Source organism: Polyodon spathula, chromosome 52, assembly GCF_017654505.1.
Source record: "Polyodon spathula isolate WHYD16114869_AA chromosome 52, ASM1765450v1, whole genome shotgun sequence".
NCBI classification, from domain to species: domain Eukaryota; kingdom Metazoa; phylum Chordata; class Actinopteri; order Acipenseriformes; family Polyodontidae; genus Polyodon; species Polyodon spathula.
Window position 1 is genome coordinate 127817 of NC_054585.1, and position 27384 is coordinate 155200.

At 40.4% G+C, this 27384-nt stretch overlaps 1 protein-coding gene across 7 annotated transcripts in view; it reads left to right on the forward strand.

The window, feature by feature from the left end:
• golga2 (golgin A2) overlaps positions 1-27384 on the forward strand; it is a 68752-nt gene that overhangs the window by 21629 nt on the left and 19739 nt on the right. For 4 of the 7 annotated variants that reach the window (XM_041239137.1, XM_041239142.1, XM_041239139.1 and 1 more), the window contains 17 exons: positions 353-396; positions 2560-2626; positions 2716-2775; positions 7788-7868; positions 8563-8601; positions 9153-9215; positions 11768-11861; positions 13497-13603; positions 14525-14583; positions 15285-15426; positions 16335-16424; positions 16978-17085; positions 17444-17531; positions 17802-17938; positions 21018-21236; positions 24702-24815; positions 26371-26595. In XM_041239137.1, the coding sequence (XP_041095071.1) occupies positions 353-396; positions 2560-2626; positions 2716-2775; positions 7788-7868; positions 8563-8601; positions 9153-9215; positions 11768-11861; positions 13497-13603; positions 14525-14583; positions 15285-15426; positions 16335-16424; positions 16978-17085; positions 17444-17531; positions 17802-17938; positions 21018-21236; positions 24702-24815; positions 26371-26595 (1737 nt within the window). The remainder of the gene's footprint in view (positions 1-352; positions 397-2559; positions 2627-2715; positions 2776-7787; positions 7869-8562; positions 8602-9152; positions 9216-11767; positions 11862-13496; positions 13604-14524; positions 14584-15284; positions 15427-16334; positions 16425-16977; positions 17086-17443; positions 17532-17801; positions 17939-21017; positions 21237-24701; positions 24816-26370; positions 26596-27384) is intronic. The other 3 variants (XM_041239140.1, XM_041239138.1, XM_041239141.1) reach the window with 3 other exon arrangements.

The following is a 27384-nucleotide window of genomic DNA, read 5'->3' on the forward strand; positions in this document are numbered from 1 at the left end:
TACCATAATTGATTTTGAGTTTCAGTGTTTTTAAAATAAAATATCGAACAGAACGAAATTTCAATGTACCATTTGTAATTCAGTAATATGAGAGAATTGGTCAGGGGTCTGAATACTTGTGCAAGGCACTGTATATATAATAATTATATATATATAAAAACATGAACCAATGTGCAGTAATGAGAATTGATGGTTCAGATGTAATTGAGCTAATCTGATGTTCATGTGTCTTTTTGTATTACTGTTATGTTTGTTTGCTTTTGTTTGTCTTGTGGCTAAACACGTGTTTTCAAATGGCTGATAATAGCTCTTCATATCAATTTTGACACTTTTTAAAATTTTTTTTTACCAGAACCCCAGTGCAAACTGCAATGAAAACTTTCAGGATGAAAGCAGGTAAGCAACCATTTTTACACATCCTTTTACAACCATTACTAACTCTGCAATTAAAAGTAAAGTAGATAAAAGGTTTTACATTAATGGTGAGGCAATACCAACAGTGTCTGAGAAGATTGTGAAAAGTCTAGGGAGATGGTACGACGGGGATCTAAAGGACATATTTCACGTGGGAGAAGTTATACAACAAGCAGTGGAAGGGTTGAAGAGCATAGACAGCAGCGCTTTACTGGGCAAACTGAAACTCTGGAGCTTTGTTTGGTCTACTGCCAAGGCTGCTGTGGCCACTGACTGTGTACAAGGTTGCCGTGACAACAGTTGAAAAGCTGGAAGCTTTAATCCGTTCATACGTCGGGAAATGGTTGGGAGTTCCACGGTGCTGCAACATAGTGGGATTTTATGGTAAAGAAATACTGCAGCTACCAGTCTCTGCTCTAACCGAGCAGTTTAAGTGCGCCAAAGTCCGACTGGAAATGACTTAATCGACTGACTAGACAAATGCGTAAGGGTGGCAGCACCTGTTTTGAAAACTGGAAGAAAGTGGGCTGCAAAGAAAGCCGTGGAAGATGCTAAGGTGGCCTTTCGAATCGGTGATATTAACGGGCAAGTTCATCATGGAAGAGGGAGGCTTGGTCTAAGTTCAGGTCCTCCTACATGGCACAAGGCAACCCCAGCTCAACGGAGGAAGCTGGTAGTCAACGAGGTGCAAAAGCAGGAAGAGAGGATGAGACGTGTAGAGGCAGTTTCCCAGGCCAAACAGGGAGAATGGATGAGATGGGAGAGTGTGGAACAGAGCAGGATTAGTTTCCTCATCAGATCAACATATGGTGTTCTCCCATCACCATAGAAGCTAAACCTCTGGGTGGGTGAGGATCCCTCATGTCCTTTGTGTTCGTTACCTGCAACATTTTAAGGCACATTTTGATAGGATGTAAGGTAGGTCTTAGCCAAGGATGGTTTACTTGGCGCCATGACCAGGTGTTGCGATGTTTGGCCTTAGCATTGGATGACAAGCATAACCTGACCAATAAGTTGCCACCAGTTCCATCAAAGCATTACACACAAAAGACAATATTCCTCCGTCCAGGAGAGCAACCACCAAGACCAAGCCTCGCCCAGGACAACTGGAAGCTGCTACTGTCGAGCCCTCTTGAGGTGTCGTGGGCTAGTTGACGAAATACAGAGGAGGAAGGTGCCCACTTGAAGACCGCAGAGATGTACACTACTTGGCTAAATCCAGACGGTTGTCATGCTGATGCCTTGGGGAGGCACAATAAGCTGATCCCTGGATCCAGCATTATACTTCAGCCATCAACACCAGGCAGAAGGATATCTACATATTCAGATGGAAAGAAACTGTAAAGCTACGTCTTAGTTGGTGTTTATCTTGGTGAGAGCAGAGTTCAAATCAGCATGAAGTTTTAACATTTACTCTCATGTAATTGAAATCATTTATTAAAATACTGAAACTAGGTATATTTACTACAAACCCTCCAATGCACATCAGTGCTCTGAACTATGATATTAACGCATCTAATTTGCAATGGATTGACACACGACTTTTCAGTTGACGGATGCTGAATGACAGATCAGGTCCAGTGTGCAATGGCCTTAGTCGTTTTGAAGCCATTTGAACACGTTTAACTCGCGCAGCCGTGGTGGTATGAACAGAGCCGCACGGTGTTGCTGTAGTCTGCAATGACAGTAAAGATTTTGAAGAGCAGAGGATATAGATAACAGCAGGACTTTTAATGTATGCATATAACAAGGGGTGAAATGCATTTTATTTTGCTGCTAAGCAATGTGTAAAAGGGCTTAAATAAATAATTATTTGTATGATTTTAACCGAGGCCAGTGTCTCTGGTCTCTGGTCTCTCATAGCTGGCTATGGCCTTGCTCAGGACTTTTACGCGCCCAAGAAATATATTTGACTCGCATAGTGTCTAAATTGGAAAGTAAATTGCTGAATGACAAAGTGCTGTATATTATTTTAGTGTTTGTTGTGCTACAGTGTACATTTATGAATGTGACTTTCAAGCTGTGTGTTAACTATTCTGTACCAGTACATTCGTACGCTACTTTTAAAAACAATTAAACACACAAGAATTCCCCAGAAATGACTGGTGGCTGATGATCTTATTTTAAAGCATGTTTGTTGTGCAGGCCTCCTGTCTCATCCACGGAAAGCCTGCGGCAGCTCTCCCAGCAGCTGAATGGCCTGCTGTCTGAAGTAAGTATAGCTTTATGTTTACTGTTAAATATATATTTTCCTTTTTTAATTTTTACTGCAGTCCTATAGTTTACTACTTTATATTACAGTCATCTTCATCCTATGTCAACGGGGATAGTGCAATAACTGCCAATGAAAAGGCGCTGGAGGTACGACATAATATTTTTCATTGTCACCATTCAATGTGAAATGTGGCTGTTCAAGGGCATTTTAGAACCAAAACGGTTTGACTAACTGAAAAAGACTTCTCAGTATCCTACCATACAACAACCACTTGACTGGTGGTGTAGGTACTAAATCACTAATCATTTTGATTGGCTCTTGTATAATGTGGAGACTTGTTAAAGAGTTTGCTAATTCAGGGATCTGTGCTTCACTTACCTTCACAGTAGTGGGGAAACGCCTTGCTCTTGCTACTCCAGAGCAGGCTGCTCATACAGGTCCCACTGTAAGTCTTGCACAAGCTTGGTAGTCCCAGTCTCCAGTTATGGGGATATGCAATTTTAAGTTTGAGTCCTGAAATAGCAAAAGAACACATGGCAAGTTTTCTGCAAATATAAACTGTTCTTTATCCCAGATGTTATTCTTTTAAAAGAATAACAATTAACACTTAATTTGTAATCGTTTGCATTTCTTTTTGCTTCTTCTGCCTTTAAAGTTAACTAACAACCACTGTTGAGATGGCTTGAAGTATATGGGTTTTGAATTACAGGCCCCCAGTAACTAAGATGATGCACTGTACATGTATTGCCCCCGATGTTCAGTCATTGACTCAATTTATTAAGATCATATGTTTGATTTAGATATTTAGAACATGTTTTTTTTCTTTCTGTCTGTGTTCTGGTTATAAACTGTGGGTAACATGCAAAGCCTGGCAAGACAGAAATTTACAAACAGACATCTGTGGGAACCTCCAAAGGACACATGGGCACTAAGCTTGTCCATTCCACATATTTGTAGCTAATAATCCTGGGACAAAAAAAATAAATAGCACAAATGAAATTTAGTCTCTTCTAAGCAATAGTATGTAAATCTCCAAGGCTGTGAATCCAGCAATACAACAAGCATACATTCCAACAGCCCCTATATGGTCGTGACAGTCCTGATTTCCTAGCAGATGTCCTGCATCCTGATGCATAGAAAGTCCTGATATTTACACATAGAAAAACATTGATTTATTCTGCACATGCTGTGCTCTTCGTGCGGCTGACGCACATCTGCTGATCACTAACTTACCCATATATAAAGGGAAGAACGCTTCATTGTGTCTGTTTTCTGTTATGCTGGTCGTGTGGTGTTGAGTTGAGGCGATATGTCTTATTATATGACAAGTGTTTTTTGCGTATGACCCCTCCTATTATGTGTATGATGCGTATAACATCCCCCCCAGGGGACGAGCGCCCTGCTACATTTTCCAAATGTTGGCAAGTATAGTACCGTGAAAGTATTTGCCCCGTCTGATTTTTCTGCATTTTTGCAAATTTTTGATACTTATTTCATTTATTTATTAAACACTCAGTGCCCGTGTGTGAAAAAGTAATCTCCCCCTTAGACTCTAACTGGTTAAGCCACCTTTTAGCAGCAATAACTGCAACCAAACGCTTCCTGTAGTTATTGATCAGTCTCTCGCAGCGCCATGGAGGAATTTTGGCCCACTTCTTCATGCAGAACTGCTTCAACTCGGTGACATTTGTGGGTTTTAGAGCATAAACTGCTCATTTCAGGTCCTGGGTTTAGGTCTGGACTTTGACTAGGCCATTCCACAACTTTCAATTTCTGTTCTTCAGCCATTCTGATGTAGACTTGCTTGTGTGTTTCTGGTCATTGTGTTGCTGCAAGACCCAGCTGTGCTTCAGCTCCAGCTCACGGATGGATGTCCTGCATTCTCTTGTAGAATTAGAACATAAGAACATAAAGTTTACAAACGAGAGGAGGCCATTCGGTCCATCTTGCTCGTTCGGTTGTTAATAGCTTATTGATCCCAGGATCTCATCAAGCAGCTTCTTGAAGGATCCCAAGGTGTCAGCTTCAACAACATTACTGGGGAGTTGATTCCAGACCCTCACGATTCTCTGTGTAAAAAAGTGCCTCCTATTTTCTGTTCTGAATGCCCCTTTGTCTAATCTCCATTTGTGACCCCTGGTCCTTGTTTCTTTTTTCAGGCTGAAAAAGTCCCTTGGGTCGACACTGTCAATACCTTTTAGAATTTTGAATGCTTGAATTAGGTCGCCACGTAGTCGTCTTTGTTCAAGACTGAACAGATTCAATTCTTTTAGCCTGTCTGCATATGACATGCCTTTTAAGCCCAGAATAATTCTGGTCGCTCTTCTTTGCACTCTTTCTAGAGCAGCAATATCTTTTTTATAGCGAGGTGACCAGAACTGCACACAATATTCAAGATGAGGTCTTACTAGTGCATTGTACAGTTTTAACATTACTTCCCTTGATTTAAATTCAACACTTTTCACAATGTATCCGAGCATCTTGTTAGCCTTTTTTACAGCTTCCCCACATTGTCTAGATGAAGACATTTCTGAGTCAACAAAAACTCCTAGGTCTTTTTCATAGATTCCTTCTCCAATTTCAGTATCTCCCATATGATATTTATAATGTACATTTTTATTTCCTGCGTGCAGTACCTTACACTTTTCTCTATTAAATGTCATTTGCCATGTGTCTGCCCAGTTCTGAATCTTGTCTAGATCATTTTGAATGACCTTTGCTGCTGCAACAGTGTTTGCCACTCCTCCTATTTTTGTGTCGTCTGCAAATTTAACAAGTTTGCTTACTATACCAGAATCTAAATCATTAATGTAGATTAGGAATAGCAGAGGACCTAATACTGATCCCTGTGGTACACCACTGGTTACCACACTCCATTCTGAGGTTTTTCCTCTAATCAGTACTTTCTGTTTTCTACATGTTAACCACTCCCTAATCCATGTACATGTGTTTCCTTGAATCCCAACTGCGTTCAGTTTGAGAATTAATCTTTTGTGCGGGACTTTGTCAAAAGCTTTTTGGAAATCTAAATAAACCATGTCATATGCTTTGCAATTATCCATTATCGATGTTGCATCCTCAAAAAAATCAAGCAAGTTAGTTAGGCACGATCTCCCTTTCCTAAAGCCATGTTCTGTCTCCCAGGACCCTGTTACCATATAGGTAATTTTCCATTTTGGATCTTATTATAGTTTCCATAAGTTTGCATATAATAGAAGTCAGGCTTACTGGTCTGCAGTTACCTGGTTCAGTTTTGTTTCCCTTTTTGTGGATCGGTATTACGTTTGCAATTTTCCAGTCTGTCGGTACCACCCCTGTGTCAAGAGACTGCTGCATGATCTTGGTTAGCGATTTGTGAATAACTTCTTTCATTTCTTTGAGTACTACTGGGAGGATCTCATCCGACCCAGGGGATTTATTTTAAGAGCTCCTAGTCCCTTTAACACTTCTGCCTCAGTTATGCTAAAGTTATTTAAAACTGGATAGGAACTGGATGACACGTGGGGCATGTTGTCAGTATCTTCCTTTGTGAAAACTTGTGAAAAGTAATCATTTAACATATTTGCTATTTTTTTTCTTCATCTACGATTTTGCCATTTGTATCTCTTAAACATTTAATCTCCTCTTTGAATGTTCTCTTGCTGTTGTAATATTGGAAAAACATTTTGGAATTGGTTTTAGCTCCCTTAGCAATGTTCATTTCTATTTCTCTCTTAGCCTTTCTAACTTCCTTTTTGACTTGCGTTTGCAGTTCCGTGTACTCTTTCTGCGTACTTTCTTTTTGGTCCTTTTTTAATGCTCTATGAAGTGCCTTTTTTCACTGTATTTTTTTTTATTGATCTATTAAACCATTTAATCTCTTGGAGAGATTTTGTCAGATCGGCCACTCCTGGGAAGATTCACTACTGTCCCAAACTTTTTTCATTTGGACAATATGGCTCTGTGGAAGGGTGGTGGGTAATTCACTGACACAGGAGACAGACAGGTGGATTTGGCAACACTGCACAGGTGCACAGTTTTATTTTCGGGGTGCTGTTTTTCAGTTTATCCCGCAGATGGCGCTGTGGGTCCGTGGTCTGATTTACCAACGATGGTAAACAGAACCACGGGCATACCAAGTGATGGTACACAATACCGGCGCCTTGCAGGTTCTCAAGGAAATAACAACGAAAACAGAAGGCAAAAATAACAAAGGACAAAATAACACAATAACAAAACTACAAATAAAAGGTGCTGCACTCTGCAGCAATATCCCGGTCGTCGCTGCCCGTGCGACCCGGATCTCCGTCCTACGCTGCCGGTTACCTAGCCTGCTCTGTTATATTTTTTTAAGGGGTCTGCCCAAGGGTTCCCCGCTCTCACTGTCTCACTGTGACAGTTGCGTGTCTTTTTCTCTCCCGGCTGGTTTTCGGTCACTCTCAGCGAGTCTATAAGGGCAGACCTGAGGAGACAGCAGAGCGTTATTTTATAGGACCAACAATCACCCAAGACTCGCCTCTCAGCCATTCAGAGAGGGAGAAAGTCCACACACCCACTTTCCCACCTCCCCGTGTCACTGCCATGACTCGCAGGCAGTTGTTGGGCGACTGCCGCCCTCTTCCTGCAACCCATGAACACGCCAGCAGAGTCAGCACAGATCTCTCCCTGCTACAGGCTCTGACTGTGGTTTGGTGGAGCCCCAGAGCCTTAGAAATGGCTTGTAACCCTTTCCAGACTGATAGGCATCAACAACTTTTCCGGAGGTCGTAAGGAATTTCTTTTGATCGTGGCAGTGTACCTCTAGAACCTGTGTGCTGACAACTTCACTATGATGGTAAGGGCCAAAGTTAGTCAGATTTATATTGGGCAGGGCTGGCCCAAATGAGGCCTGATTGTTTCAGTAGTTTGGTTAACAGTTGAACCTAATTATCCATTTAATTGGGTTGAGGTAACTAGGGGGGCAGTAACTTTTTCAAACCTGAGGATTGCATGTTTGATTACATTGCACACCAAACAGACGGGGCAAATACTTTTTCACAGTTCTGTATGTATTAAGAAGAAAATGAATACAAGCAGTCAATCTGGCTAGTTTTTAATATTTAAATATTTTGTTATTTTAACCTCCCTTTTTTCCTTTCACTGTTTCCAATTCCCTCCTTTCTGCATGCTTGCACATCAGACACGAAACCAGGAGCTGGCAGCTGCCCTAGACTCCAGCAATCTAACAAACACACAACTCAGTACAAAGATAAATGAACTGGTAAGATCCCTCAGCAGTGTGTGGATTGCAGATCTTCAAGGGCCAGGCTAATAACGCATGTATTTATTTTTCAATAATTTATCATTTTAATATGGGTAAGTTATGTTTGTGAATGGGTATAGTTTTGTTAAATTAAAAACATACTTTGTGAAAAAAAAATTTGAATTTACACTCTAATCTCTCATAGATTAATGGTGTTTCTTTGTTGCGTTCATTTATTTTAATATGAAATTGTACTGAGCATCATACACTGAATATAGAGTGATTTCAGCTGTTTAATTGCAAGCTTGAATAAAAGCAGTAAATAAAACCACAGAAAAAAAACAATACACCACGTCTGTCAAGAGAGCAGCACCTTCATGCAATCGACATGTTGGAGGCTAGAATAGGGCAGTGTACTGTGGCTCACCGTATTGGGTGCCCACAGCCAACAATTTCAAACCTGGCGAGATGATATAACCAGACACATTCTGTCAATGACAGGCCACAAACTGGGAGACCAAGAGTCACAACACCTGCCCAAGATCAACACACAATTTTTCAGCATCTTTGTGATGTCAGTTGTTAATTCGCACAATAAAAAGTCACCGTACCTGCTCTAAAAGAGAGCTGCTTCACAGCAGTATCAATATGTAAATAAAGCATATGGAAGGTGGCATGGCCTGAGTTCTGTTTATTTTTCTGTTGTGTTTAGAAGCAGCAATCCCAGGAACTCACAGACCAAATGCAGAAGGTAATTTTTTATTTCAGCAGTGGCCATTACTGTATTTATCAATTGGGATTACTACAGAAAATCATTTCCGACTTGTTGCCACCCAGAAGGATGTTACCCAAACAGTGGCAATGCCTATCTAGATTTTCATGTGGCTAAAACTGTAGTGTTATAAAAATGGTGATTATTAAGAACAAGCATATATTTAGTGTTTTTTTCAATGTTGCCTAGTTTAAATAATCTACAGACATGTATATCTATTAAATCTATTTTTATGAACTGGTAAGTCTGTCACAGATAACTCACATGGTGGGAATAGTTTATCTAGCGCCTATTGGAGAAGAGTTATTCAGGTGCTTTGAACAAGTTGTGTTTTCCCCCATGTTTAACATGGCTATTGTTTTCGTGGAATCCTTGAAAATCTGAAATTGACAAGGACACAAATAAAATGATGTGCCTGTGACCCTTTCGAGAGTTATGTTGGTAAACTGTGTGCCCTGGACTGTTTGATGTATTCATTAATAAAGATCACCCTTGATATTTTATATTAAACACTTCTTTCTCTCCTATAGGCACATAAGGAATTTGAACAGAAGTTCTTAAAAGAGCAGGGAGCTATGCGTGAGCAGCTGCAGGTGAGTCTCTGGTATTAACTTCTCCAACACTGCTCCTTCACAATAAAATGAATTTGCTTGTGCACTAACTTTTGGATTAGACAGCAGCTCATTCAATTGAATTTCATCTGCACATGACTACAAAAAAAAAAAGTCACGTGCACAAGAGAAACATTTTGATATTTATACTGGAAGCAAGGCAGTTCATTTTGTACTTCAGTTGTCTTCACACACTGTAGAGAAGAGTTCTTTCCTATCGATTTCAATCCTAAGGGTCTCGCTCCTGATATTTATTTAGATTTATCATAAGCACTTCAGCAGTTTTTTGGGTCTTTTTATTTTGCTTCCCACAAGATGCATATTTCCCATTGACATGAACCTAACAATGGCCATGGCTGATCCAGAGCTAGAGTAATATAGAGCTATTAGTGCATTTTTAAATATTGCAGCGCTTTACCAGGCAAACTGAAACTCTGGTGCTTTCAGTTTGGTCTACTGCCAAGACTGCTGTAGCCACTGACTGTGTATGAGGTTTCCTTGACAACAGTTGAGAAGCTGGAAGCGTTAATCAGTTCATATGTCAGGAAATGGTTGAGAGTTCCATGCTGCCTCAGCAGAGTCTGACTTTATAGTAAAGGAATACTGCAGCTACCAGTCTCTGCTCTAACCGAGGAGTTTAAGTGCGCCAAAGTCCGACTGGAAATGACATTAGTAGATTCATGTGACAAATGTTTAAGGGAGGCAGCACCTGTGTTGCTGGAAGAAAATGGGCGTCAAAGAAAGCTGTGGAAGATGCTAAGGCTGCCCTTCGAATCGGAGATATTATGGGTCAAGTTCAGCATGGAAAAGGAGGTATTGGTCTCAGTTCAGGTCCTCCTGCATGGCACAAGGCATCCCCGGCTCAACGGAGGAAGCTGGTAGTCCATGAGGTGCAAAAGCAGGAGGAGAGAGAGGATTAGGTGTGTAAAGTCTGTTTCCCAGGCCAAGCAGGGAGAATGGACGAGATGGGAGAGAGTGGTAAAACTCAAGATGGGCTGGCAAGACCTATGGACTATGGAAAAGAGCAGGATCAATTTCCTCATCAGATCTGCATATGATGTGGAATCGCCACAGAAGCTAAACCTCTGGGTGGGTGAGGATCCGTCATGCCATTTGTGTTCATTACCTGCAATATTTAAGGCACATTTTGAGAGGATGTAAGGTGGGTCCTAGCCAAGGACGGTTTACTTGGCACCGTGACCAGGTGCTGCGATGTTTGGCCTTAGCATTGGAAGACAAGCGTAACCTGACCAATAAGTTGCCACCAGTTCCATCAAAGCATTACACACAAAAGACAATATTCCTCCATCCAGGAGAGCAACCACTAAGAAAAGGTGTTAAAATCAAGCCTTGCTCAGGACAACTGGAAGCTGTTAGAGACTGGAAGATGCTGGCAGATGTTGGTCAATGTCTTATTTTTCCACCTGAGATTGCCACCACTAACCTTCGACCAGACATTGTCTTGTGGTCTGGATCAGCATGCCTTGTTCATCTGGTAGAGTTAACAGTGCCATGGGAAGATGCTGTGGATGAGGCGTATGAGAGGAAGAAACTTCAGTATGCTCAACTAGCTGCTGAAGCGGAACAGCGAGGATGGAGAGCCCGAGTTTACTCAGTGGAGGTGGGTTGTCGAGGATTTGTGGCACACTCTACAACAAGGTTTCTCAGAGGCGTCAGGTTCAATGGCCAAGAGTTGCGTCGCACAGTGAAGAACTTATCTGAAGCAGCAGAAAGGAGCAGAAACTGGCTGTGGTTGAGACGGAAGGATTCTGGATGGGGATCTCAAGCACAATAGAAAGAAAGCAACGCTGATGTACATGTTAGTAAGCTGGGCTGAGCTGAGTGGGGGATGGAGGGGGGTTATGCTCAGACACCAGAACTCTTGAGGTGTCGTGGGCTAGTCAACGAAACGCCGAGGATGGAAGATGCCCACTTGAAGACCCCGGAGATGTACCCTACTTATCTCAATCCAGACAGTTGTCATGCTGATGCTCTGGGAGACCGCACTGGGTTGATCCCCGGAGCCAGCATCGCAGCCGTTGTGTGTGCTGATGCGCTGGGGACGTAAAATGAGCTGATCCCTGGAGCCAGCAATCAACACTAGACAGAAGGATATCTACATCATCAGATGGAAAACCACGCAAATGGATGGAGATGCAGATGGATCACGTTAGTTTACTGCAAACCTGCATCTTAGTTGGTGCTTATCTTGGCGAGAGCAGAGTTCAAATCAGGATGAAGTTCAACATCTACTATCATGTAATGGAAATCAGTGGATCTACAAACACTTTTTTTTATTGTAAATCCTCTTATGAACTACCAAGTCTATCGCACATAAAGATCACAAATTGGTTGAATCCTAAAATGTACATGTTTTTTACATTTTAGATAAAATGCATTTGTACTACGTGCACCCTTCTAAAATAAACCCGAAATTTAATTTATACATCTGTTGCCACAAGTTCCAAACGCGCACTAAGATTCACCAACACACAGATGTAACATTTCAACAAGTCTTGCTATCCCCCTTGCAGGTTCATATCCAGACGATTGGAATCCTGGTGTCTGAGAAATCAGAGCTACAAACAGCACTTTCCCACACACAGCAGGCTGCAAGGCAGAAAGCAGGTACAGTAACACAGAAACTCTTATTGAATTACAGAGGAGACCTACCTTCCATCTATTATAAAATCGTGGCCGCTGCATTTTCAATGACTTCTCATAAGCCAGTTGAGAGACAGTTTTCATTTTTTGTGTTCTGGAAATGCTGCTTCAATTTTAACTTGTGACCTAATGTTGCTGCCTTCATTACAGTCCACTCAAAATAGAAACAAATAGCTAGTGTGTGTCATGAATGGAGGAAAAACTTTAAATGCCTATGTATTATAAATATGACTTCATTAGTTTCAATGTTCCTGCTCACAGCCAGCATTTTCCTGTTTTCCACATAGTGTTTGTTTTATTTCAGGTTTACAACCTGTTCTATCTGAGGAGCCTTTCCCTTTAGGCTGTGTCATATGGGATTTTGTTGTTTGTTGTTGTTATAATCATAATATAATACAGTACATGGATGAAGGCAATATTTACATCCTGAGCCATTAAAAAAACAAAAAGGTGTAATACCACAGTAGTGATGGCATATTCATCTAGATTATAAGAACATAAGAGGTTACAAACGAGAGGAGACCATTCGTATAGTAGTAGGTTATTGATCCCAGAATCTCATCAAGCAGCTTCTTGAAGGATCCCAAGGTGTTGATTCCAGACTCCCACAATTTTGGGTCCCCCTGGGTCGACACTTTCAATACCTTTTTAGAATTTTGAATGCTTGAATCAGATCGCCATGAAGTCTTCTTTGTTCAAGACTGAATAGATTCAATTATTTTAGCCTGTTTGCATATGACATAACTTTTATACTAGGAATAATTCTGGTCGCTCTTCTTTGCACTCTTTTAGACAGCAATATCCTTTTTGTAGTGAGGTGACCAGAACTGAACACAATATTCAAGATGAGGTCTTACTAATGTATTGTACAGTTTTAACATTACTTCCCTTGATTTAAATTCAACACTTTTCACTATATATCCTAGCATTTTGTTGGCCTTTTTATAGCTTCCCCATATTGTCTGAAGACATTTCTGAGTCAACATAAACTCTTAGATCTTTTTCATAGATTCCTTCAATTTCAGTATCTCCCATATGATATTTATAATGGACATTTGTATTGCCTTCGTGCAGTACCTTACAGTTTTCTCTGTTAAATGTCATTTGCCATGTGTCTGCCCAGTTCTGAATGCTGTCTAGATTATTCTGAATGACCTTTGCTGCTGCAGCTGTGTTTTCCACTCCTCCTATTTTTGTGTCGTCTGCAAATTTAACAAGTTTGCTTACTATACCAGAATCTAAATCATTAATGTAGATTAGGAATAGCAGAAGACCTAATACTGATTTCTGTGATACAACAATGTTTACCTCGCTCCATTCTGAGGTTTCTCCTCTAATCAGTACTTTCTGTTTTCTACATGTTAATCACTCCCTAATCCATGTGCATGCATTTCCTTGAATGCCTACTGGGTTCAATTTGAGAATTAATCTTTTATGCAGGACTTTGTCAAAAGCTTTCTGGAAGTCTAAATAAACCATTATTCTGTATATATTTTTGTTTGTTTTTAGGCAAGTAGTGAATATTTAATATGATATTAAGTTTTTACTTGCTTGTTTGGAAAATGAACTGTTATGTGACTGCCTCTCTCTTTCTTCCAGTGGAGGCAGAGGAACTTGGCAACAGGCTTCAGTCGACCAGACAACGAATGGGAGAGCTGGAAAGAACCCTGTCCTCTGTGTCCACGCAGCAGAAACAGTTTGAAAAGGTTCAGAGTGAAGTCCTTCAATGATCTACCATGCTACCCCTCTGCTTTGCACCCTCCTTAGGCTACCTATCTCTGCTCACAATTCAATTCAAGACCCTTGTTTACCGGTCTTCAACACTGCCCCCTCCTAACTCCAATCCCCCATATCTCCCTACACCCCCTGTCGCCCTCTCCACTACTCCTCCTCTACAGGCTGACTGGTCATGCACTCTCCATCCCCCTGTGCCTGCTCCTTCTCTTCCCTAACCCCTCTGTGGTGGCACCAGCTAGACTGCACTTGTAGATCTCTTGCTCTACTGCTATTATGCACTGGACTTGCCTGACCTGTGCACCACGTTACTGGATCCTCACCTAACTGTAATCTTAACTTGTTGCATCCTAGTTCATATCGTATTTTAGTAGTATTATTTGCACTTGCTGTAAATTACACTGTATTTAAATACTAAGCTTGCTCCCTCCCTTTGCTGCCCTGTAACACCTGGAACTCGTCTTGGATAAAGACATTTGCCATATGCAGTAAATAAATAAATAATTATCTAGCCCCAACAAGATTTCATTGGGTGGAGCACAAAATACTTTAGTAAATCACTTACCTTTTTGAGCAACAAGCTGACTCAATTCTCCTACAAACCTGTTGATTTAGGCTTTGTTAGTTTTTATAAATTTAAAATTTATTTTGACCAGCTGAAACACTGTGCACTACTTTTAAAAAGAAAAAACGAAAACCGTAGTCTACTTCTATAACATTAATACATACAGAAGGCAACATATAAATACAGTATAAATTATATCCTGAACCTGGATTTGCATACATTGCAAACAGTATACATTTAAATAGAGCATAAATACAATTTAAAAATAGAGGCTTGTTCAACACCACCAAATTTCACTGAAGGCAAATATTCATCTTTTTCCCCACAGCATAATAAAGAACTGGAAAAGGAACGGGACAGCCTTAAGCTTGAAGTTTACAGATTGAAGTAAGTGATTGGCTAAAAAACAAGATTTGCTTCATCATGGTTCATTTTATAAATATTCAGATGAGATGATATCCACGGGGCACAGAAGTAACTACTTAAAAACAGGTAATTGTGCTAAAAACTATTACATACACTGAGTGTGCCAAAGGATACAGTTTTTATTTCCCCTACTAACTTGGTTAGGGGGGTTTGTTTTTCAAGCTAACGGACCATGCTTGCATCAAAGCGAGCGAGCATAGGTGGGCTGATTGGCCTTTTCTCGTTCTGCAGTTTCTGATGTTCTTATGTTTTCTGTAGTTTAAAACTAAAATATGTACAATGTTGAAAACCAGAATTATTTTCTCCTTCCCTAAAATGCGTCATCTATGACACCTGAAATATAAATGTTGTATTTAATTCTCCAAGTAGAGGTGTTTGGCATAGGTGCAAAAAATGTCTGGCTATGCTCTTTACCTGGTGCAAAGACAGGCCAATGCAACACTGCACCACATTCTTTCAAACCCATGAAACATTCTCTCTGAGTCGTTGCGTGTTCTTGTGACCTTAACCCAACTTAAGAACTAATTTAAATCTTAAGAACAGTATTAAAATTCTTGCAGCTGACCTGGTCTTTCTACACCTATGCCAGATGTTTGGTACTTCACACATGTTTTTTTGTAAATACTTATTTACTTGAATCACTGCGTGCTCTTTGTCTACAGTAAAGTGAGCGAGGATGTTAAACAGGAGAGTTCAGAGCTGTCAGAGCAGCTGCGATTGAGAGTGAGTGAAAACTCTGCCATGAAACTGGACATTGAGGACTTGCGCAAAAAGCTGGAGATGGCTGATCTCATGATCCAGCAGGTGAGTAATTGGGATTGTGGCTAATACCTTCCACTGGAGTGAGGAGTCTTTCTGGAGTCTTCCACAATCCAAGCATCTGTAACATACTGTCTGTATGTGAGTGGTGCGTAAGGGTTAAGCAGTCAGTGTCCAGCCAGCACTTGCAATTATTAAACTTTGGGGTATTTTTATTTTCCCCAAAACAATCAACAACTAATAATACACTCCTCTACCAGCAGTGGTAGGGAGCACACAAAAGGATAACAGTCCCAGAAACAGTAATAAGCACATTCTAACTCCTGCACGTTTGCGTCCGGTCACGGTCCGGTGCTGTACAAGTGTCCTGTGTAGAGTGGTGAGGGTTATGCACGCTGATCAACAGCTGGCTCCGTGCTACTCATGAAAAACAAAAACGAAACAAAGCAGAAACTCAGTGCTCCGGTTTGTTAGTCATCAGTGTAAGGCCCCGTAATACTGCCCAACTCCTCCCCACAATCGTCTCGACTCTCTGGTCTATCCACTCACCGCGAACCCCACAGCTGATTGCAGTGGATTTGTATAGCAGCCCTACGCGACCTCACCAAGATGGCTGGCTTTCGGTGTCTATCCCCCCCCCCCCCCCCCCCCTCCAGTCAGTCCGACCTCATCCTGGTTATACACTTTCCCATTATTCTTACACTGTACCTTTTCTGGCCAGGAGAGAGATTTACAGTTCAGATCCCTTCTCTCCCTATCACAGGTACACTTAAACATTTTGGAACCCAGAATATCAGGCATGCTGTGTTAAATTCAGTTTAAGGGTCCTTGTGTTCAGTAGTTAAACAGGTCTTGGCAGACACGCATGAACACATGTGGTATGAAATGGAGCCATAGATTCAGCTTTGTTTGTTTCCGTGTCTTCTCAAGCCCCCCTTATTTTTTCTGCTTAGTTCTCTAACCAGTCAGGACCTACAGATGCCAACCATCAACTTCATATGGTGATGGAGGAGAAGCTGAAGCTTGAGGCACAGCTGGGACAGGTATTTATGGGCTGTGTGTTCTTATCAGAGAAGAAGAACCACAGGGTTTTCTGGTTTTGCATCTGCTTTGGTTAAAAACAGATGCCTTCATTTTAGAATGAGGGTTAGATCAAGGATAGACTGGATCCAGAGAAACATACAATGACTGGGTGTGACTAGGCAACAGCCTTCAAATTAAAAGGGTGGTCAAAAAATGCTTGTTTTGTTTCTCCCTGTCCACTTGTATTTGGATATTTTAAGAAACAGATATCACAATGCACATCTGTCCTTGTTTTGGCTTGAGCTTTCTACTTTTCTTCTGATAAGTTTTACTGTGTATTTTTTATTTTATTTGAGTTTTTGGAGTTCTGGATATCCTGGGATTGAGAGCGAGAGCAACCTTTTGTCACTTTATTTGAGTCTGATGTGTGGCTACAATTGAAACAACGAAAGGAATACTGTAACCCCTGAGTATTAAACTAGAAGGTTTTTTATACCTGATTTCAGATGTTTCTAGATTTGTATTTCTAGTATTCATTATGAAATGCTTGATTCAGTGCTATCTGTATTGCAGGTGATGGAATCCATACAGCAGCTTAAAGCAGAGAGAGATCAGTATGCAGCACAGCTAAAAGAGGGGGGTAACACCTGGAAGGAGAGGGTGGAGCAGCTGGTTGGTCAGGTATGTGCACAAGGACTTAGTTTTTTTTTGTTTTTTTTTTTTTGTTTTTTTATGAGCTTTGCAGTCAGTTAAAATAGAAACCTGTTTCTTTTCTGAGGTGATGTAGCCCTCAAAACCAGTTACTGAATACTACTGTTGTGTTTGGTCAATGTAGCGTTAGGATGAAACGATAAACCATACTATTATTTTCCATGATCTGTACAGCCTAAAGGAGGAGGCTGCTACCCGCAGTGGTTGATCAGTTTGGCCCTTATATTCAGTTATTACAGGAGTATGTGGCTGACTGGTCTGCAGGATAGTATCATTGACTTTCTAATTAAATAAAATGTATTGCTCAAGGCCATGTGTCTCTTGGCAGGTGAACATACTTTCAGAGGAGAGGGAGAAGAGCCTGGTCAAGACCCAAGAGCTAGAAGCTTTAGTTACAGAGTTGCAGAACACCCCTGGTAATGCTCATTCATTTCTTCCTTTACTTTTATAAATGTTTACTAAAGCCAAACCACTACTGCCTGCTGACTGATAAGAATTTAGTTTACAGTTCTTTGACTTGAAGGCACCCTAGCACTATGATATCAGCAATTTGTGAGCTTCCTTGAAACGTGAGCTTACTTTCTGCATTGCAGAACCAAGGATCTACTCCTATATTGCGTACTGCAGTCTAGCACTGCACTGGTTTCCTCATTATTAGTACCATCTTGTGTTTGATGTTTCTGCAGCCCAGGTGTCCCAAGAGAGTGTGCCCCAGGCTGCCCCTCAACCCGAGGGACCTACTGAGAGTGAGTCTGCTCTGCAGGAGGCTGTGAACTTACTGCAGCAGGAGAAGGAAGCCATTGGCAACCAACTCCGTGCCCAGGTAATTCTAACTGAGGCTGACCATTTTCATTTATTAACAGGTTAATTACCATGTAACTCAGTGAGAAAAGATCATAAGATTGTACAAGAAAATAAGATCCTTGCTGTGAAGGTGGAGGCAATCCGATGGGTCCATTAACTTCACTTAATGATGAACCAAACACATTAGGTTGCAGCCATTTTTTTTCTGCATTGTTGTGTTTTGTTTCTGCTTTGTTTGGGTCTCTTGTGCAAATAAAATACATTAAGAAATGCTTTAGAAATTTGATACCTTGACTAATAAAACATACAAAAGAACTGGAGAATAACACATAGAACAGATTTACTGGCAAACTCTCTTATATAGGTACTTTAGTTTGAAATGTTAGGTTTTTTTTGTATACATGTTTACAAGTTGTGTGGTTTTATATAAAATTATTAACTTTTTTAAAATATGACAGTGAAAAAAAAAAAGAAATATGAACGCAAACTGTAAGCTAGACTCGACGACATTTGAAAACTGTTTGTATAACAAAATGAACCTTTGCACTTACCTGTGTGAAGAGGTGGGAGGAATCCAGGTAGAATCCTGTTAAAGAGGAAGAAAATTAATTTGTGTTTTTAATAAAGGTTTATTGTAAAAAAACAAACCATATATATATATATGTGTGTGTGTGTGTGTATGTATGTATATATATATATATATATATATATATATATATATATATAAAAATTTTTTAGCTCAAAGAGCCAGCTGCCCAACGTTTCGATACGTTGTACATATCTTACTCAAGGGAGCCTGTGTTTGAATCAAAACATTGGAGGTATTTATAGGTGTTTGACAGCATGACAACTACTTATTCAAATCTTAATTCAAACTTTACATAATTTATGTCATGTCCTTGACTGGTGAAGTGCTGTACTATTGGTTCATTCATTTTTTTTATTTCTAATTAATGAAAGGTGGTTCTGAATTATTTTATATAAAGTTGTTCCAGTCTCTCCAACATATTTTATTTCGTCACATTTTTCACAGGCTATTGCATAAACAACATTGCTATTTTTACAGTAGGTATTAGTTTTTAGTGGATATGTGATGTTCTTATGTTTAATTGTATTTTTACTTTTGTCCATGTATTTACAAACTTTACATGTACTAGTGCAAGTATTTGTAGAACCTATTCTGTCAATTATTCTTTTATGTTTACTGTGAACTAGAATATCACATAAATTAGCTTCTCTTTTGAATGCTACATCTGGGGCATGAAGAAATACTTTTTTTCAATTTTTCTGAATTACGTAGAATCCGCAAGTGTCTCCAAACTATCTTAGAAGTATTGGGCAAAAGTTTAGAGTATGTCATTATTAATGGGACTCTCTCTCTTGACCTTTTTAGCTCTATTTTTATAATCTAGTAGATCATCTTTTTTTTAGTTTATCCACTTAACACTGTCTCTATAATTCTTTCTTTGTATCTTCTTTTTTAAGATTTGTTTTTAATACATGTCTTTCTTTTTCATAGTCACTTTCTTTAGGGCATATTCTTCATATTCTTATTCCTAGCCCCTTTGGGATTGCCCTTTTAGTGTGTATTGGATGTGCAGAGGACATGTGTAAATACTGGTGCCTGTCAGTAGGTTTATAGAAGAGGTCAGTCTCAGTTGAACCACCTTCAAGTTTTACTGTGGTATCTAAAAATTATATTTCTTTGCTTGTTCATCGAAGGTCCGCCTTAATATTGCTGTGTATTTCATTTGCCATTTTATGAAACTGGAAAAGAGATTCTTCTCCATGTGTCCAAACCCCAAAAATATCATCTACAGACCGAATGTATTCTAAAGGTTCTCTTTCTGATTTTCTAAGTAACTGTTCTTCCCATTTCCCCATGTATGTACTAGAAAAATGCATTCCTAATTTAGATCCTATTGCTGTACCATCGTTTTGTTTGTAATTTTTATCAACAAATGTAAAATAACTGTTTTCTAAAACTACATTGATCATGTTCAGCACCTCTGCTGTGGGTATTGATTTATCTAGTCTATTTAGTGCTTTTTGACAAGCTTCTAAAGTTTCTTTATGAGGGACACTTGGATACAAGGATTTTACATCCATGCAAAATAAAATTGTATTCTCTGGAATGTTGTGCTTTAGTGATTCAAGTCTTTTTAAAATTATATATACACATACAGTATGTGTGTGTTTTGCTATGGCTGAAACAACAGTGCAGTTTAATGATCAAGGAATGTGATATATGGCTAAAATAAAGTTAATTACTGATTAGAGGTCAGATTAAAATAGGGCATGGCACACGCATTACGTTAGTCTGGGGGACTTTACATCTATGAAAACGAAAGCGCTGTATGGTTTTACAGTTAGTATTAGAGGTCAAATGAAAGGGTAGTTGAATTTTAATGCTATTTTGTAAAATCATAGTAATTATGATCTAAAATAACCTTTTGTTAGACTTAGATTTATTTATGGTGTTAGATTGTTCCAGGGGAAGGAGCTTCCTACAGGATCAGGTATGTATACCCCTCTGTGGCTCATTCAGGAGTGAGAGGGTTGGAGTGCAGTCTATGCTCCAGGTAACCAGTGAGATGCAGCTGCCCAAGGTTTGGAGTATTAGCTGTTAGTTACTTCATATTACAGCTAAATTAGAGTCTAGCTGGTTAATAGTTTAAGTGTTCTCTGTTTTTGGATGTGTTCAACAAGAAATGATTACCTTTTGCAACTGTGGTGCCAAGAAAATAAAATATAAAGAACTGTTCTTTATTCAAACAACATTGTCTGCTGATTTCTTCTTGCCTAGGTTACCTCAACCTCTACCTCTGGCTAGGCTACCCTTACAATCTCATAATAGCCAGTGGGTGGATTTCTGAGTTGCTTTGAGGAAACAGTTTTGTTTCCCCCACTACACTTTCATAGAAATAAACATCCAAACAGAAAACATGCAAAAAAAAAAAACAAAACTCTTAAGTATGGCTCAGTTTGTAAAAGCATTAAGTACTGTTGTCGACGATGGGTATGAACTGCTAAAACACGACACTCATGATGATGTTTAGCTGCTGCCAGTTACCAAGCTTCCTCCGATTTGTGTGCAGGTACGAGACAACGAGCAGCTGAGCCGACTGTGTCAGGAGAAGGAGGAGCACATGCTGGAGCTGGAATGCATGGTTCAGCGCTTCAATGACAGCTCAGTGGACCATCAGCAGATCCTGGAGGACATGCAGAGCGACAAGGCCACCATCAGTCGGGCCCTGGCACAGAACAGAGAGCTCAAAGAGCAGCTAGCGGAGTTGCAAAATGGATTTGTCAAACTGGTACGATCCCAAGCTCTCTCTTTTATATTGGAAGCCTTGAGTGCAATTTGTGGGAAGACAGGGTTCATTAATCTGTGGGTCTGTTTAGAGCTGTGGACTAGTGGTTAGAGATATGGTTCCTAGAGACAATGTAGGCTTGTGGCTTGAACTGGGTAACAGGAAAGGTATGTGGCCATAAGGTTAGAGCAGTGGTCCTCAAAGTGGTGCCCGCGAAGCCAGGCCATCGTGCCCTCGGCATCTGTTCTTAAATAATGGGTCGTGAACACATTTCTGTCAAGCGTGGGAAAATAAACAAAGCTTGAAACACGTTTTCCAACAAAAGCGCCACAGCATTCAGGCTGACAGTGCTGCTCACTTATGCTGTGCTTGTACGTAATCGACATTTTTTTTTTCTTTTTCCCAAAGGGCTTCTGCTTTATGATCAACCAGTTGAATATCCGCATTGTCTCTGCGGTAGCCCAATCATAAGTTAGCTGGGTGGGACATAAACTGTGTCTGTTTCAGTTACAGGTACCGACAGTAAGTTTAACCAGTAGTATAGTCAAATATCTGCCAAGGTTTACGCAGCTGTCAAATCATAAATAAGCAGAGCAAGCATAGGCCGTTCACGGTATTCTGCATGAAAATTGAAGGTGAGTCAGTAGCCAGTGGGAAAGAAAAAGATCAGGCAGCTTTCCAGTCTTTCGTGAGCAGAGGTGGGTGTTAATATGCCGGGAAAGCACTGAATTTCGCGGACTGTTATTGAGAAAAATAATAAATTAATACGTAGAATTTAATTTTCTATCTCTGTTTTTTATTTCACCAGACAAGGGAAACGCTAGTATATTTAGTTACAAATCCACTTTCTCTGAATAATTGTACTGGAGATGAGCGATCTTTAAAACGGTAGTGTTGACAAATTTGTCAAATTGAAACAAAGCTAGATGCTATCTATCCTCTTATTTTAGTTTATTCACGGTTATCTGTGTAAACATGCTATTTAAAAAATGTTTACATTGCATATTTTTTGTAAATTATTTAAATAAGCACAGCACGCACAATTACTGCCTGAGACTTGGCTTTATCAGAGTGAGCCAAGAATAACTCCTGCTAAAACTCTTAATTTTTCATATATAATTACACACACACTGTGTATGTCTCGAAGGCAGTGTTTAAGATAAGAACCTATGAAACAGTCAGCGTGCCCGCAAACGGCCAAGTCAGATCAATTTATGCCTGTGCCCAAATTACTTTGAGGACCACTGGGTTAGAACTAAGGGACAGGGTGACAGGCTGATCTAGTGGTTGAGAGAGTTTGAGATCCAGGAGAAAGACAGAATTAGTGCGTTTACATTTACAACTCTAGCTTTGGATCGATCAGATAAAAATATTTAATCATTTGAGCCACTGGTTTATCCTTCGCACTGATCCAGGCTGGCTCTGGCCCTGTGTGCCTGTGCATAGCCCCTGAACTGTAGTGCCCGATACACCTATCGACCACCCCTAGCTTGAGACATTTCCCCATCCCAGCACACTTGTTTCTAATTCAAGGTGGTTGTTCCATTCTAATTCAGATTTTGTTTTGCCATCAGACATGGAGTGAAGCATTGAAAACTTGCATATGGGACATTTAAAGAAACAGGTGGTGTTGAACATTTACATGTCAGCCTGACAACTCTTGTATGTAAATGTAAACAGTATACTCCTGTTTATTTTCTTACCCATGAAAAAGACTTATTTGTGCTGTTCAACAAAAGAGAAACTCATGCGTTTAATAGCTAAAAAGGAACATCTGCAACTTTCAATTGTGTACTTTCTCCCTCCCAGAACTCAAGTTTATTTACCAATTCAATCAATGAATCACAATACTGTTGAGTGACACGATTTTAAAAATAAAGCCATTCTTAAGTCAATGCATTCCTTTGTTTAAAAGGAAAGCTAGTACTATATGTTATACAGTGCTCCCTCAATATAAGGCCCAAATTCCCTATACTAGTGATTCAAGCAATATTTCTACGGTAAATGCCGTACCAGTGTTCAAACTGTAAACAACTTCTCAGTTTAACTTCTGTTTCTGTCTCTGCCTTTTGATATAGTATCTGAAGTGAATAAAAGCTGCACTGACACTTTGTAATACAGACATTTTATTCAGCACTCATTTTATGACTAAATAAATATTAGGCTTATTACATGGTTATCTTTCCTAATGTATTTCCTTTTTTGCTGCGAGAAGAGCTGTGGCTTTCTCTGGGAGACGAGATGCTTCTCCGCTCCGGCAGCCGAATCTGGGGCGAGCCCATTCCCTCTTCCCCTCTCCCGACCCGCTGTCCAAAATACCAATTATTATAATTATAATCAGCTCCTGCATTACAACTAAAGTGTATTACTTTTCTTGCTAATTCCTAAATGGGTGGGTGGGTGTGTGTGTAATTTGTGCTGTCCCCATGTATGGTGTGTATATGGTAGTGCGGTAGATTTACCAGCTTATTAGTCAATCTATACATTAACCGTTAAATGTGTATAGATTTACCAGCTTACTGGTCAATGTATAAAGGAAGGGCTTGAAGTTTTCAGGTTTTATTTTTGATTAGATGGCATCCCTTTTTAAACTAACTGAACCAATTTCTGTTTTCTAATTAAACTCAGAAAAAGCTTTTAATTACAAAACAATTGTCACTTGTTTTTACCTTCATGTCTTGACAAAAATGACTACAAAAGATTTAGAAGTGAGTAGTTTTTCGAGATTTACGATTATACTGTAAATTTACACTATAGTCGTAAATCTCGAAAAACTACTCGCTTCTAAATCTTTTGTAGTAATTTTTGTATTACTTTAGTATAAATACATGTTAATTTGGATTCATATGTTGTTTTTTTCTGACTTTGTGAACAAAAAGACACATTCGCCCGTTTTCTCATTGGAAATAGTGATATTTTGAAATTTACCTGTCCTGGTCACAAAAGCAAAGTTTGTGGGGAATAGTAGCCATTTTCTATACTTTTGAGGCATAAGCAATTAGGAAATAACACTTACTACTTACTATTTTGTTACATAGTGTTATTAAATGTCTTTTTTTTCACATTTGTAGCACAAACGTACAAGCGTGTTTTGGAATCCTCTGTCTCGCCGCGTTCTGCCAAAGATATTGTTTGGTTCTGTTGTCCGAGTAACAATCCCAACTTGCTTTTGCCTATGCCAGTTTGACGCTGACAATGGGGACATTGCCCACGAGTGTACGTGGCAAATGTGATCCGTCTCGGGGACTGCTGCATTCACTGTAGCCAAAAAACAGACCAAAGTCATTGCACAGCCCCCTCTGCAGGCCACTTTTTAGGAAGGCTGGACCGGGGCCAGCTGCATATACGCTCAAAAAGAAAGACCTAAGCCATCTCAGATGGCCTTGAAGTGGCTAGAGTAAACATTGTACATTTATTGTTAAATGTTAGTGCTATACAGTTTTACTGAGGGTGCTATGTTCCCTGCAGACCAATGAGAACATGGAGCTGGCCAGTGGGCTGCAGTCGGAGCAGCATGTCAAGAAGGAAATGGCCAAGAAGATGGGGCAGCTGCAGGAGGATCTGCACCAAGTGAAGGAACAGGTGGGTTATGACTCCATTCTTCCAACTAGACTGTGACTGTACTGGTGGTGTCTGAAGAGCTGTGCACCAGCCAAGAGATTTACCATCTCTGGGTGAAGCCTCCATTCTGAGGTGCTGGGAGCTCTCCTTGAGAGGTTCGCGGCCCATTTTATCACCCCGGGGGTGGTGGTGGTGGTTTATCCAAGCCACCATGGTAGCATGTGCCTCCCCTGAACCTCCTGCAAAAAATTCTGCAAGGCCAGATAAACTACCCGCAGCTCCAAAATATTTATATGGATACCAGAGTGTGAACAGAGCGGAGCGAACCAATTGTATATGGAGTGGGGGAGCGGAATGGGGTAGTTTGCTGGAGCGGATTGCTTGAGCAGATATTTCCAGCCCTCTCCTTTACAGCACTGAGAAGAACTGAACACAGTTTTATTTTTGTTAAATACATGTTTGGCCATGGAATTTGCACAAGCGTTTAAAACTGTATTTAACCATCTTCAATGTGATTGCTGCTGCACGTTATAATTCATTAGGGAGAGAAAAATATGTATTCTCCCAATTTTGTGGAACTGCAATTGTACCTATAAAAATGTGAGAAACGTCATCAGTGTGTCCATCTGTCTGCGGTTATTTATATAGCCTATATAGTTCTTCTATAGTTATATGGTTATGCCCCAGTACAGCACTGTGAACATGGTTTACATTGTCATCCCTTCTTAGGGATCAAACAACTTGAGTTGGGTGACTTGTTCTTGGTTATCAATGCATTTGTGCTGCATATTTGGTCCAGTGCTGCACATTAGTGATCATTTAGATAAAACATCTGGGGTTGTACTAAACTAGTAAAGCAGATTTAAACATAGAATAAACATCCTAGGGGCTCCGGGTAAATGTGCTCTGCGTGGAGTGCAGGATGCGCCCTATAGCCTGGAGGTCTGGTTCGAGTCCCAGCTATTCCACTGCCGGCTGTGGACAGAAGTTCCCAGGGGGTGGCGCACATTTTGCTGAATGCCGCCCAGAGTGGGGAGGGCTTAGGTCAGCCAGGGTGTCCCTGGCTCACCAGTGACCCCTGTAGACTGGCTGGGTGTCTGCAGGCCTGCCTGCAAGCGGTGCAGAGCTGTGTGGTCCTCCGACGCTGTAGCTCTGGGGTAGCTGCCTGGTAGGGCTGCAGAGTGAAAAGAAGTGACGGCTGATGGCACATGTTTCAGAGGATGCGTGTGTTCGTCTTAGTCTCTCCCTAGTCAGTGCGAGGGTTGCAGCAGTGAGCCAAGCTTATGAATTGGGCATTTCAAATTGGGGATAAAACGGGGTAAAATACAATTGCCGATTCCAAATTAAAAATAAATAAATAAAAAAATAAAAATAAACATCCTGCCTTACAAAAAAAGAAAAAACTTGGAATTGAGTAATACTTCGCTAATTATCCAAATAATCAAAGCAATGATTTATAGATTAGGCTAGTCAAAACATTAGAAACCTTTCAAACTGCTCATCTGAATTTCCTGCCTGTGGTGTGGGACCAGGAGCTGAAGTGTAGTAACCGGTGTGCCTGTCTCTGTATCCCCAGATGGAAGTCAAAGTGCAGGAGGCCACAACTCTCCTGGAGCAGAGGGATCAGTACTTAACACACCTGCAGCAGTACACAGCCGCATACCAGCAGATGGTAGTTGAGAGAGAGGAATTGCACAAACAGTACCTGCTTCAGACACAGCTGATGGACCGGCTGCAGCATGAAGAAGTCCAGGGCAAGGTGCAGCTGCAGGTCACCCAGAAAGAGCTGAATCAGGCCAAGGTGGGGCTCATTCTCTCTGTGAGCAAGGGGTTATTCGCTGCTCCTCTGTACTTCACTGGAGCTATACTGATTTTTATAACGGGTAGATTCACTTAGATGCGTTGCAATCCAGTTCCCAGATGTGTATTGAAATACTAACCAACATTCATCTTTCCCCAACGTTAGTCACTGTCACTGTTTTCTGACTTGACGTTGTAAAGAAATATGAAGGCCGGGATATAAACTGGATTGTGCAGCAGTCACCAAGCCATATGGAGAGCTGGACGCCAAAAAAAAAACTTATACCTACTGTATGCAGTAGGGATGGGTCGGTATACCAGTTTTTCGGTTTACCACTGTTTGGGTACGTTACGGTATTAATACCGTTTCTTTTATTCAAAACCGCAATTATTGTCATTTGGTTATACACCGGTAAATGCATTTTTTCAACTGCAAACTTCTAAATCAAGCGATGGTATTTGCAGCCTTATCAAAGTGTCTGAGGAAGATCTTTTTGTGAACCGATACTGTAATTTGATAATGGTTTTGAAGGAAACGGTCAGCGACACAGAATACATGCTTAAATTGCTTTGTTCTGTTACCCAGAGCTTGCTGCGCTGGCTGCTCTTGGCTGCTGTCTTTCTGACCTCACATGCGGCTTCTCCAAACCTTGCAGCGTAGCACATATTTTCAATGTGCTATATTTGTCTGGATTATCAACAGTCAGTTTAATGTAATGGATAAACATGAATTTTATTGTAAAATTAACCACTTATCACAGATTTAGTACATTGCGGTGTTGTGTTTTTT